This window comes from Monodelphis domestica, chromosome 2 (assembly GCF_027887165.1).
Source record: "Monodelphis domestica isolate mMonDom1 chromosome 2, mMonDom1.pri, whole genome shotgun sequence".
NCBI classification, from domain to species: Eukaryota; Metazoa; Chordata; class Mammalia; order Didelphimorphia; family Didelphidae; genus Monodelphis; species Monodelphis domestica.
This window is the reverse complement of record NC_077228.1, coordinates 225,594,905-225,609,808: the sequence shown is the minus strand read 5'-3', so window position 1 is coordinate 225,609,808 and position 14,904 is coordinate 225,594,905. Positions and strand designations below refer to the sequence as shown.

General features: G+C 34.6%; 1 protein-coding gene across 7 annotated transcripts in view; it reads left to right on the top strand.

Moving 5' to 3' along the window:
- Nucleotides 1-14,904, top strand: part of CEP112 (centrosomal protein 112) — a 595,424-nt gene that overhangs the window by 428,123 nt on the left and 152,397 nt on the right. For 3 of the 7 annotated variants that reach the window (XM_056817267.1, XM_007482762.3, XM_056817266.1), the window contains 2 exons: nucleotides 257-298; nucleotides 14,058-14,207. The exons of 1 other annotated variant lie outside the window; for it this stretch is intronic. In XM_056817267.1, coding sequence (XP_056673245.1) covers nucleotides 257-298; nucleotides 14,058-14,207 — 192 coding nt within the window. The remainder of the gene's footprint in view (nucleotides 1-256; nucleotides 299-14,057; nucleotides 14,208-14,904) is intronic. 3 more of the 7 variants (XM_056817268.1, XM_016430687.2, XM_016430686.2) reach the window with 1 other exon arrangement.

The window sequence follows — 14,904 nt, the reverse complement described above, 5'->3', positions numbered from 1 at the left end:
GAGAACATTTTAAGTCATTCCCTGGCCCAGGCCCAAAAGAGCATATTTTAAATTGTCGATGATCCCTATTCCTTGTCAAAGTCATGGACCTGTATGATCCATGGTATCAGGTATCATTTGTGATTGTAGGAGCTACCCTTATATTTTGGAAAAGGTAGTATAACTTCCAAATGGATACCTGACCCACACAGTCTAGTTTATTCACAAATAGCATCCAGTGCAATATGTCTCTTTTTATCTCTTCTAAATATTTCAGATTAAACCTTTAACTGTGCTGCCATTTGAAATATGCAATTGGGTGAGTTAAGGCTGGAATTTTAACCTTTCTAGATTCTTTTATTGGGGCGGGGGTTGGGGGGGGCGCTTAAATTAGACTGCTATCATTTATATAATGTCAATTGCTTAACAGTATGATAGACCATTGCAACTGTCATAAGGTTGTGCTGAGACTGTATTACTCCAATGTACAACTCCCTGGCTTCTCAGTTCTAACGTTGTACACCAAGCTGACGGTCCAAAACATTTCTTTTTCTGACTGAACAAATAGTTGTTCCTGTTTGAAATGACAAATTAAAGCTGGCTTCTTTTGACAATCATATTATAAGCTGGATACTATTGACAACTCTCTAAAAAGACCATAAATAGAAATTTAACACTTTACCCAATTTCTTTTGATCATTTCATTAACATTTTGTTCTGAGCAAAAGACACCACATTCCTTAGCTATATACCATAGAAACCAATAGTTATATCCAATTCTATTGAAACATTTAATTGGTTATTAGATTATTAGGTTATTAAAGATTTCCACATCTTTAAGTAAGCCTCAATTTATTCTAATGCATGATTTTTGGCAAAGCTTCTATATTCCATTCATATATGCATTATTTGCCAAAGAATGTGTAATTTAGTTTTCTGCATGAAAAAAAGTATGCTTTTTCTCAAAATATCCTGGACCATGTTGCTAGTTCATTTCTCCAGATATGATGTTTATTACCTCCTGATTTCCTCTTGTCATAAAACCTTCTGAAATGAGAGATATCTCTAGTTTCATGCCCCTTTGTCATTTAAGAAGCACAGTTATCTTTGTGTTTTCAATCTTAAGTCAGTCAAGATAATGTACAGCTTGCTTTTCTAAGAATTTTTTTTTTGGCTAAATAAATTCATGTCTGGTGGCCAATTTCACCAAACTGACCCATTCCTCTTTAAATCCCATCAGATACATAGTCCACTGCAAGTTCTGTACAAGAAGACTTTCCAATTTAGTAGGTCCTGCCAGAGGTTGTGTTCTACTAACATAACTTTATATATTAACAACAAAAAACACCAAACAATGACAGTAACAATAGCACCCTCAATGCCAATGTCATTTTCCATATTATGAAAGGTGAGGCAACACAAAGTAATGGAATACCATCTAGGATTATGTCTAACAGGAACCCTTTGTGTTCTGGTCAACATTATAGAAGGCCTAAAAGGAATCCTGAAACCCAGGTTAATTTGCCCTTTCGATTAGCATCACAACCAGTGTGATGAAACATTTCAGTTAATGGGATGGATTGCAGGCTAACCCCACATGAAATCATTGTGGTTATCGATTTGATGCAGAGAATGGTATAGTGGGTGGTTCAGCTTCATGTTATTGTAAGAAGACAAAACAAGTGGACAAATTGCTTTGGTTCAAATGGCACTGAAGCAGGAAAAAGAATGAGTACACATGAAATGTACTGAAGTGACAAGAATTTTCATTACATGCCAAATACTATATCATACTAAAAATGGAAACAAATCCCATCCGTTAATGATAAGCATTTCTCATTGGGTTGTTTTTTTTTTTAATCTCAGTGCTTCACATTATTTAACTTTAAGTTAGACAACAGTGGATTGCTAGCCATTGCATGACAATCATACATAAGAGCTTCAATACTAAAACCAGAAAGATGAAATTAGATAAGTTGAGGAGCTACTTAAAACTGAAGGAGGCAGACTTTAAGACTCTGGGGTGCCTGAAAATCTTCATTTAATGCAAACTCCACAAATTATGCCTAACAATGTATGACAAACATTGCTGAAACATCAGATGATTTTTAAAAGGAGATGGGAATGAGACATTTTCTGTTTGATAGCTATGTCAAGAGTAGGAATTAGGAGAACTTTTTCATAAATGTAAAGTAAAAATCCTTTTTTTACAAAGGGACTCTCAGTTTCATCTATAATACTAATCACTATATGAATTCATTCAGCAGAACTATCAATATTTGCATGTTTTGGGTGAAGAATACAACTTGAACCTAGGCAACCAAGAGAACCTCTTTATAACAAGTGCTAGGAGATCTACATAACTATCTAGGCGACAAGCCAAGGAGCAGGCTGCAGAAAAGACATTACTTTAATTAGGCTCTTCAAAAATTTCTATCCAATCTAAGATGGAATTCCATAAGATCCTCTGACATAGGATTCTGTTTCACAGGGTACTACCAGGGCTTCCCTTTCCTGCTGGAAACATGAGCTTATCTCTACTCAATAAAAATTCTTTTTTGCTATCTCATTGTAATTTTTGCTTTCCTAATGCTCCTGAAATGCCAACTTAGGCTTTCCATGGACCATAACAATATTAATCAACAAGAAAACAATTTATCCCAACATGAAGTGTAAGTAAAGTTATAACTATCATGCATAAGTATATTTATATGACAAAATATGCAAAAGCATATCAATATCTGCAGTTGTTGCTCTGATAAAAACTATAGAAGAGAAGATGGAGCTATCAACAAATATTCACTCTTGAGAAAAGAATACAAACATCACCATGTAGAAGCAAATTGAGAGAACTCTTACTGATCCATGGAAGAACACTGGAAGAGGGGAAGATAGGTGGCTCACTGATTGAGAGCCAAGCCCAGAAATATGACCTCAATATGACCTGAGGTTCAAATATGACCTCAGACATCTCCTAGCTATGTGACCCGGGACAAGTCACTTAATCATCATTGCCTAGCCCTTACCACTTTTCTGCCTTGGAACCAGTACATAGTGTTGATTCTAAGATGGAAGGTAAGGGTTTTTTTGAAAAAAGGAAAAGAAAAAAAAAGCAAAACAGTGGAAGGTTACATCACAATATCCACCTATTATTTTGGTGGAAAACTTGTAAACCATATTACTATATTGTTCATATCTTTAGATAAGAAAAAAGGAAGCATATATGAATGTAGAAAATATGAACATTTCAGAAGTTCAAGATTTACTTAATTAGTGATTGAAAGCAAAATTGATAAAGTTGAGATGATATATAGAGTCAAAACAGTACATAGTCATCTTCTCTAAACATTAAAAAATATAGAGGGATTTATGTGCCCAGATGTAAACAGCTGAATCTATAGGACAAACAAAAAGAGAAACCCAAGGTAAAATCCTTATTAATTAATACTAGAGAACTTTTATCATTAAACTATTTATTCAGTCTCCTTCTCCCAGAAGTTTCCAGGATCCTGTCAAACATAATTATGGGCTTGCTTCCACCCAGAGCTCAGATTAGGGACCACACTCTCCTCCTCTGTTCAAGAATCTGTGCCTGCCTCCAAAGAAAAAGGCTGAAAATGTCACCTTCTGACTGGAGATGATCTCTAGGTTAGGATCCTTCAAAACTACAAAGACTGTGATCTAAAACCCCACCACACAAATAGCAGCAAACTCCAATACAGCACAGCTGGATCAGAAAAGAACTGTTTGGGGACCAACATTGGGCTATTCTGAGCCCATAGAAAAATGGAACCAAAACTTAGATCTGGAGCCATCCTATTTCTCTCTCTCCACACCCCACCCCTACCACAAGAGGGTGCACTGGGATACAACTCAGGCAATAATCTTTCAGTTGTTGTTCAGTTATTTTCAGTCATGCATAACTTTTTTTGACCCTCTTCGGGATCCTCTTTGTAGAGATACAGGAGTGGTTTTCCATTTCTTCTCTGACTTATTTTACAGATAAGAAAACTGAGGCCAACAAGATAAAATGACTTAACAAGAGAGTAAGTGTCTGAGGCCAGATTTGAATTCAAGGAGATAAGTCTTCCTCACTTCAGGTCTGGCACTTTATGCACAGCACCACTTAGTTGCCTTAAATTATCTTACATCCCCTGATTTAGTATGAAGCTGTCAGCTTTTCAGCCCAGTCTTAGGTGTGTATCCATCAGTGGAGGAAGAATCCATTTAAGTAATAAGAGGATATTTTTAAAAGTTTGAAACTCCAAAGATTTCAAGTGGAAAAACTATTGATAAAAGACTAGAGGACAAATAAATGAGAGAACATCTTTAAATGAGAAGGAGGAATACTAAATCTTCCAAGGGCCTTCAAAACTCTGTTAATAAATTTTATGAGACAAAGAAAAAGCATGGAACAAAAATAAACTCCCAAGTAATTAAAATGAGGGGTCAACAAATCACGGATTGCAAGACACCACCATAAAAAGGATGAAGTAAAAAAAAATGGTCACATATATGATTGTAAGAAGTCTAACAACAAAAATGTAAACTGGATCAAATAAGGAGTAGGAACCTTGCTAAATATTAATAATTGAATAATAGAACAGGGACATGAATGGAGATGACATACTCTAGCGTATTTACAAAAATTGAAAGTGAAAGAGAACTATTGATTGAAATGATTAATAATGACAAATTACTTTAAGTATACAAAATACACTGATATAATGAGAATATAAGGGTAGTAGATAGCCATTTGGAAAATTATCCTTCATTTTAAATATGCCACCAACAAAAAAAAAATGGCATTTTTATGGGATAAAGAGCCACTTTGTTTTTGCCTTAACAGTGTCATCTCCCCAAAATAAAAATTATATGGCTTCCAACATAAAGAGGTGAGTCAAATTAAAGTATAAAATTATATTTACATATGACATCAAGTTGCATTTATATGTATGCTCTAGCTGCATATGTAATATGCATCTACAATCATCTAAAGAAAAATAAATTAAATATCTTTCACCATGTACAATATTTACCTCCAGCTGAAGACTATAAAAGAACTAAGATCCTAGAGTCGAATCAGAAGACCCTACAAACATGACATCTACATGAACTCAAACAATATGTTGACAAAGAAGTGTCAAACAAATTACTGAAGCATACAGATTTTGTTTATAGAAAGACTTGTTTATGATGTCATTTCAGAACCAGGTCATTGCCCCACAAATTAAAGAAAGGTTTTCCTTAAAGAACCTTGTCTTACTAACGGACAAAAATTATGCAAAGAAAGGGTAGAAAATGAGCAACACATCATTTCAGGCTGTAAAAATTTAATCCCCACTGAATACCTTGGAAGACATGATTCGGTGGATAGAATTATAGATGAGAAAGAAGCTCTCTTCATTTCATAGACTGACAGGCAACAAATCCCCATACTACAAATACAAACCTCAAAATATGCCTGACAATTCAGCCAGTAAATTCTACTGGAACTAGGTCATTATCACAGAACTCTCACAATTTCATGGATGTAATAGATCCAGAAAAACTTAAAAACATTTTTAGTGGTAGCCATCCTAAAGCCTCATAATCTCCAAACTGCACATATTGAGAAACTGTCCAAATATAGAGACCAAGCAGACATAATCAAGATCATGTGCAAAAAAAGGATAAACTATATATCTTTCATCCTCTCTGTTTCTGAAGCTGAACTGAGGATGTTTTCAATGAACTTAAGAAAAAGTATGCTTACATACTAATGCTTTTATTGAGCTATGAAAATCAGTTACTTTATTTGTGCAAGAGCAAAAATATTAGGATATTAGGATATAGATATAAAAGGATATTAGATATAAAAGATATAATAGGGCTAGTATTTTTTCCTAAGAATGTTTATATACAAACTTCATTAAAAAGATGAGAGGAATGAAATATTAACACTATCATGACACCTATATCAACAAGTTTTCCCATAGAAACTATATCTAAGAGCCACATTGAATGTTGTCAAAATGGCAGTTTGATGGCAGTTTAGAGAATTTGCACTATGATTTTATGAGTAGTCAGTTTGGAGAAGACGGTTAAGAGTGATAGCTTAAAAGAAGATAGATACTGTTGTCTTATCCTGTGTGATGGCATAGGAAAAGACAGGAAGGAAAAAGTTTAAGCAATTTTCTTGATAGAAATATTTGAAACTTTATTTTGCAAGGAATCAAAGATAATTCTTGGAGAGACTTTGCATAGTACTTTAAGTAAACTGAATGGTAGAATTGTGTTTCCAGAAAATAGCCCTCTGCATGTAATATAATTAAAGGTGACACTGGCTTTGGTCTTTCTTAGTTAAAATATTATAAATAGTCATTTATGTATTTGTGTTACTATTGATTATGTTAATAAATTACAATAAATTTAATGTTGAATTAATATAAGATATTAGGATTTTTGAAGTGAGGACAGGTATAATCAACTTCTTATGTGGAAAAAGGCTTCTCCAGTTTATTAAATATTGCCTCATAAACTAAAACAAAGGTTCCAAACTAAATGATTAGTGAAATGAGGTTGCAATTATATTAAGCAGAATATCTACACATACTCCTACAGTACCCTGAATTTTGAAATAACAAGAATCAATATGACAATAAATAGCAGGCTAGAGGGGTGACCAACAAGTGTAGTTGTTAGAGAGAGAGAGAGAGATCTGATAATACTGATTCAGAGACAGAAGTTTACATCTCTGAAAAGATGAAAAGTAGACAAAATTGTTTTATTTATGAAGATGAAAAACTTAGAAAATAAAGATTTCACCAGTTGGATACATGAGAGTATACCTGCCAGCCCAATTTGAGCAAAGTCATAGAAGTGCCTTTTGTTAAACTTTAGCCTAAATTAGAATGTAAGTGACGAATGTACTTGAAAGAGGAATGTAGATGGGGTGTATAAGAAGATGAATTTCAGTGTAATTGAAATGAGAATGTGTCTGGGACTGGGAAATGATTCAGTAGAAGATAAGAGATTGACCTGAACCCTGAAACCAATAAGAACCATCTTATTATTCATGTCAACTATTTGATACAAGAACACCACCACCAAGGTGCAGCCATAGAAATTGGGATGTTTTCTGCTAAAGAAGTAAATTAAATGGACATAGCTATGGCAAGTACATTTAAGAAGATCATTTTTACTTGTTCAGAGACAGCTGATGTCTATGAAGCCTGTATCAAGATTCAAGTAGTGGTATATGGTTCAAATGTGTTACCACAATTGAAGGAAAATAAAATTTTGCTGAAAGACTTTGATGTTTAGAGGTTAAATTTGAAACAGAAATTGAATAAATATTTGATAATCAAATAGAAAAGTTTTATGTGATATATCAGATCAAATAGAAATTGGAGAAAGACTTGTCTTTTCAAGAAATAAAACAAGCTATCTATTTGATTAAAAAAATTATTAGAAGGTTCTTAAAAAAGAAACTGTCACATCGCAGCAATAACTCAAGAATGTTAAAGCCCAGATCATTAGCTAGCTGAGAGAATTGCTGAGAACAGTACTGCTAGGAATAAAGCAGATGCTACATACAGAAAATCAATATCTTTTCTGAGACCTGAGGAAGATCCCAGTTTAGATGAAAGGGTGAACTCAACCTAGAGGCAATGCAGTTCCTGCCTAGAACTTCAACTTGAAGGTCTTGAAGGGTAAAGAAATAAACCATAGAATTTAAAAATACTAATAGTGAGCTTATAAAGTCAATCCACTTAAATAAGAAAGATCAGTAGACAAGAAATAAAATTAAAACTCTCTAACCAATTGGTTAGATGATGATAACTGTATGAGCAATGATTATTATTTCATCTATGTATATATTTCATTGTCAAGATGTAGATAGATTATAGACAGATAGATATTAGAGAGATAAAAAGAGACATAATTTAGTACTTTTTAATTTGTTAACTTTTTTCTGATTAGGATTATTGCTAGTGTATTTTTGTCCTTATTTTTAAGTCTGTGGATTGCATTATGTGTAAAATTATAAAATATAAGTGCAAATTTGATATAACCATCAAATGATTTTCAGGGAACTTAAAATGTGGGGGCATGGAGAGAAATCTAAAACTTTCATGGAATATTACATATAACAGTAGATAAATATGGCAACTGTATCTATAATCTTTTCCCATAGAAATTCTCTGTAAGAAGAGATTATAAATATAGTTGCTTTACCTTTAAGAGCCAAGTATAATGTAGAAATGGTAGTTTGGCTAGCAGTTTGAAGGGTTTTAATTGTGATTCTATGAGGAGTCAGTCTGGCAGGATGCTGTTAGAAGTGATGGCTTGAGAAAAGCTGAAGAAAACTGTTCTGTCTTGTCTAGGTAAGCACTGGAGAAAACAGAAAGAGGCCTGAGAGATTTTCTAGAGAAAAGAAGGGTTTTGGTTTTTTTTAGATTCTAAAGAAAAATAATTTAGATTTGATTTTAGAGGAAAGAGGCCTAAAAGATTTTCCTAAAGAAAACATAAGCTAAATGTTGCAAAGACAATTCTTGAAAAGAGACTTTACTCCCTTTGAATAAACTGAATAGTGAAATTATGTTTCCATAAATAAGGAAATAAAATCTACTATGATCTTTCTCAAAGTTCAAATATTGTACATAGTTATTTACCATTGATCATGATGATGAACTAGATTCCCATTAACTTTAATATTTAATAATAGAAGACTTTTCAATAAAAAGTGAAGTTTGAGCAGCTTCTTATGGAGAAAGAGGTGAAATAGTGGAATGAGATTAGTAGATACCATAATCTGTTGCTTCTCTTCTGGGTCATGCATCCAGCTGGATCCATTCCTGTCCCTGCCGAACTTAAGGTAGAGAATAATGAGGCCAGTGAAACATGACTTGCTCAAAAAGTAGGTAGTTAAGACAACTTTGAGATCCAATCCCTGGTGAAATTGCTATCAAAGAGAAAGAAACCAAAAGGCAAACCATAGAGTATAAGGAAAAAAATACTGAAATTTCCAGCAATCTCAGGAACAACAAAATTTATCCTAGAACTTTGAGTCCATACATCTATAAATATCACAAGACAATGGAAAATGAGTCACCTATCACCTGATGAGTCAGAAGACCCAGTTTTCCTGACTAGTTTAAGAAAAAATTAAGAATTGTGAAAAAGAAATATGTGGCCTGCAAAGTAGAAATAATTGGCAATTAGTCAATAAATATTTATTAAGTACCTACTGTGCCCCAGATGCTAAGTGGTGAAGATGCAAAGAAAAGCAAAATACTGTCTTCACTTTCAAACCCAACAGTCTAATGAAAAAGACAATATCTAAAGAACTAAGTATAAAAAATATATACAGGATGAAATCAAAATCAGAAATGCACTAGGATTAAGGGATATAGAAAAGACTTCTTATAAAACATGAGATTTTAACTGGAACTTGAAAGAAGCCGAGAAAGCCAAGAGGTAGAAATAAGGAAGGAGAGACTTCCCGGCATTAAGGATAGCCACTGAAAATACCCAGACAGAAAATGGAGTATCTTATTCAAGGAACAGCAAGGACACCAGTGTCCTTGTATTACAAAGGTGTAAGAAGACTAGAAAAGTGGTGGGGCAGTTATGAAGAGCTTTGCATACCAAATGGAAGGTTTCATATTTGACCCTTGAGGTGATGGGGACTGATTAACGTTTTTTGAGTGGGATAGAGGGTTGACATAAATCAGGCCTGAGCTTTAGGAGGATCACTTTGACAGCTTAGTAGAGCTTAGTGGGAAGAGATTTGTAGTAGATTATTGCAACAGTCCAGGCATGATATGATGAGGGCTTGCAGCAAGGCAGCAAAAGTGTCAGAGCAGAGAAGGAAACACATAGAAGAGATGTGAGAAAGATGGAAAGAAGACTTAGTAATAAAACTTGGCAAAGACCTGGATATCTGGGGGTAGGAAGCAAGAGTGAGGAGTCAAAGATGACACCAGATTGTGGGAGGCTAGGACAGTTGTGGTCCCCTTTATAGTAACAAGGAAGTTAGGAAAAGGAGAGGGTTTGGGGGGGAAAGATAATGAATGCAATTTTGTAGTGTTGAGCTTAATATTTAATATAGATCATCCAGTTCAAGATTAGGACCTTGGACATATAAAAATGGAGTTCAGCAGGGAGGTTGAAACTTGGTTAGGTAGATTTAGCATCATTTACATAAAAAATATAATTATTCACTTAGCTCTAAACACAGGGTTGACTATGTATTCTATTCAGTAAGCACCAGTGACTTAAAAAAAAAAGAACAAAATAATTTAATCCATGGGCACTGAAAAGATCACACAAAAGATCACATAAGTAACATACTATTGAAGGAGAAGAGTAGATGGCCAAAAGCAAAATCTATGAGGGCACTGATTAGTAGTTGTGATTTGGATGATTTATACAGCAAGAGAGGCTATGATCAGACTGATAAGAGGTTACCTCCAACCCATCCCTACCTATATGGGCTAAAGCCCTATTCATACCCAAAGAGTTTCATATATTCTTCCCAGATTAGAACTCATTTTCTCTATCTTCTAGGATATATAAAAGAAAGGGTATTGTCATGAAAACCTAGAGAGAAGAAAGTGTCAGGGAGAAGAGAATGATAGATCAGCAAGCAGCAGAAAAGTCAAGATGAGGATTGAAAGGAGCTATTGGATTTAGCAATTAAGAGATCATTGATAACTTTAGAGAATGCAATTTCCATTGAGTTAGGGATTTGGGAGCTAAACTGTAAAGGGTTAAGAGAATGAAAGGAAAGAAATTTTTGGTATCTATAGAGATTTTAGCTACAAAGGGAAGGAGTGATATAAAAGCATAGCTAATGGAGATGGATGGATCTAGTAAGGCTTTTTGAGAATGGAGGAGATATAAGCACGTCCATGAGCTTTGGAGAGGTAGTCAGTATCAATAAGATGTTGACGATAAATGAGAGAGTGGGAAATAGAAAGGACAATCTGCTAGAGAAGATAGGATAAAATTGATTCACTTGTGCATATAGAGAAGCACCTTTTCATGTGAAACTGAGACAAAGGTAGAAATTATGTAAAATTAATTTTTATGGATCCAGCCAGCACAGTCTCATGATTTTCCCCTACTTCATTCAGCATCATGAGTTAAAGCAAAGATAGTAGAAAGAGGGAATAATATTGAGCTGATTCTTGGCAGGGCAAGATTATAGTTAGAATGAAAGGACAAGGGACTCAGAAAAAGATAGTATAGATTTAAAGAGGTTTGCTGCTAAGAAGTCAAGACTGGGAAAAGAGGAATGTGTAATCAGCAGAGGGATGATGGCCTGGGTAAACTGTGGAGTGGAGGGACTGGAATTCCCAGGACAAAGAACAGGGTTTGGAGTAAAGTCTGAGCTAGATGGGGAATGACTATATATTCTAATCAGATTAGGCAGTTTCTGAGTTTGAGAATTTGGAAGTGATGGTAAGTATAACCATCTCTCTGTGAGGCTGAGATGGAATAGAGGAGGAAACCATGCTCCCTATGGGCTCAATACCAGTATCAGTACCTGATACAACTGGTCTGGGTGTGCAGAGATATCATATTAGACACATAGACAAACAGATATTGCTATTTCTAGGGAACTGTTAGCTCCAACCACTCCCTACCTATATGGGCTAAAGCCCTATTCATACCCAAATAGTTTCATATATTCTTCCCAGACTAGAACTCATTTTCTCTATCTTCTAGGATATGTAACTAGATTTGACTAAATTATATCAATTTGATTAACATATATCAATTAAGGCTGCCAAGTAGTATTCTTGGTCAGGACCTTGCTTAATGCTTCTATGAGTGGAGAAAGAGAGGAGAATCAAGACCTCCAATTGACTAAGTCCCATCTTCTTCCCCCAAGATAATGAAGTATTATGGTTTTGCATATTTCACATTTGCAAATTATGTGTGGATAAATTTTTACTTTGTGATGGATATGAAACTAGCTTACACACTAAGAGGTCTATTATATAAAAAAAAATTTAGGTGATTGAATTTCTTTTTTAGGAAGTATGAAGAAATTCTAACAACTTGATATAGAACAGTTAACTGCATTTGCATAGCTGAAATATCAGCCATATTACTTTATAAAGCTATGGAATTAGTCAAAAGAGCTATCTCTAATAATCTAGAAGAAAGCCAACTATGAGAAAGAACCATAGATGAGGATATCTTTGGCACTGAAATGTGCCTATGGTCACAAAGCTAGTAAGTGTCAGATGTAGTATTTTAAACCCAGGGCACTCCTAACTCCACAAACACTTTTTTTTTCCTTTCTGCCTCTCAGACTCCTTCAAGCTATGCTGTTTTACAACAAATAGCTGTCATCTAACTCTTTCACTTCCACCTTCCATAGCATGTAGCCCAACTTGTAACCTTAATTGGCCATTCCAGAACCAGCACAAAGATTTTGCTAATGCTAGCCTGTATAGAAAGCCCAGTGCCCTAATTATGGTTCTCCTGGTTAATCTTTTATCTGTTTGGCATTGACACATAAAAATAAAAGAGCATTTCATACCTACTGATGTTCTGCCCCCCAGGTTAGCTGCTGTGCGTTCTTCATTGTAGTAACTCTGCACATGTAGATCCAGGAATATAGATATAGATACTAGGCATCATGACATAGATAGTGGGTAAGAGGTGGCCTTAGAGTCAAAACCACCTGCGTCCAAATCTCCCCTCTTCCTTTCCCACACCCCACCAACTTGTTTTTACTGTGATTCTGGACAAATCACCTAACCTCCCAGAGTCTCCTAGAGTAAATGTTATAAAGCATTTGCCTATCAATAAGTCAGAGGAAATTTTCTCTTAAGAATTCCCTTAAAATACAAGTCTGGGCCAAAATACACATACACACACACACATACACACACCACAGTCTCTGTAGATATACATATGCCCCTGTACTGATACACATGTGCACTCTCCTTTTCCATTTCATCCCTATGGTTCAGCTTTCTCCTCCATATAACAGCTAAAAAAACTGAATTATAAAAACATTAATTGACTTACTCATAATAACTGAACTTGTCATTTTAAACTAGGATCAATCTAGTGCTCTTCAATTGAATTCAAATATCTGAAGGGACTTAGGATCTACAGTCAGAGCATGGTATTAATTTACTTCCCTGCAGAGCATTCAATTGTGTAGAATTCTGTACCTTTCTGATGAATGTGTGGGAGAACCCAGAATGAATCCTGTTATACACAGAGTCAGCATTTGTAGGACTTGAAAAAGACAGAGCTTCTGTATACAGAGGATTCTCAAATCTGACCTTAATTTCATTTCAGTTCAACAAGCTTCAATTAGGTGACTCTTATTTGCTAAACACCCTATTAATCCCTGGGGAATTTAGGGAAAAAACCTACCCTCAAGGAACTTCTATTAAATTGAGGGAAATAACACATACAGAAAATTGGATAAAAAATATATACACAAAGGAAGAATAAAAAATTTTATTCTATGTAGGCTAGAATAAAATAATCTGTTTAAATTATATGGTGCTAGTTGTTGACAGGTCAAAATACTTTAGAGTAGCATCTTAGTTCATTTCAGTGGTGAAATAAAGAGGTGTCAAACTTAGAGCCCTGGCCTTGCCCAAGTGCAGCTGAAAAAGATTAAAAGAAACTTGGAAGTATTTAACAAAATAAATAAAAATATAGTGCCACATAGGTATTGTTAATTTGTGGACTTTTAAGTTAATATACTATGTGATCTGTTTCTGTTTGAGTTTTATGGCTTATAATTTTTTTAATTCTTAAAAATCTCAAACATTTAAGATTTTTGAGATCACAGATGCCCTTTGTTCTAATGTATTATGGGGCATTAGAGTAACAGAGTCTTCCAAATTAGTTGAGTTAAGTTTGGTGCCATTTATAATTTTTATTATAAGTATTTTATTGTGTGAAATGTTATACATAGTAGTGTGATATGCTAATTAAAATAGAAAGTTGTGTAGTTAAAGTTTGCTGGATCTTATCTACCATAAATACTTGTAGAAATCAATGCATCTTACTGCAGAATTAGGACTTACAGCCTGCTGTTCTCATTTCAGATCATAACTGAACTTCAGACAACGATTTCCTCTCTGAAGGAAGAGAGCAGCCGCCAACACCTGGCAGCTGAAAGGCGCCTCCAGGAAGTGATGAAGAAGTTTGAAGAGGAAAAGAAGCAGATGATTAGAGATAATGACAGAACAATCAAGGTAACCTGGAAACTTTTGTCACCAGTGGTTCTTGCTGCTTTCATGCAATATAAAAAAAAAAAGTACTGTATTCTTTGCAATGGGCAAATCAATGCAAATATCAGTCTAATTCACATAACTCTGTAATTCCATTTACTCTACTTTACTTCCTTGGAAAATATAACATTCCCACATAGAAATAGTCATAATGAGAAAGTTTTGCCCATTATGGTGGAGGATGTTGAAAATGTCTTGTTTTTGCCTGAAAATTAATATAGAAAATTGAAATGGCAACTTCAGTCCATTATTCTCTCTCTCTTTTTCAAACACTTACCTTCCATCTTAGAATCAAAATGTATTGGTTCTAAGGTGAAAAATGTTAAGTGCTAGGCAGTGGGAGTTAAGTGACTTGACCAGGGTTACATAGCTAGCAAGTATCTGAAGTCACATTTGAACTCAGAACTACCTATCTTTAGGTCTGGCTCTCTATCCACTGAGCCACCTAGATGCCCCCACAATATTATCTCTTAATAAATGTAGCAGTTGGTACCTAAACCAAATTCATTTCTTGCCAAATAACCTTTCTCTATTCAAAAACATAATAACTTTAAGTGTGGAATGTTACATGTTTTATTTATGCTTATCATATTATATGTTTACATTAGTGCTTAGAACATGGTTTACTTTTCGATGACTTTGGAGTAATCTACTTTTAGTA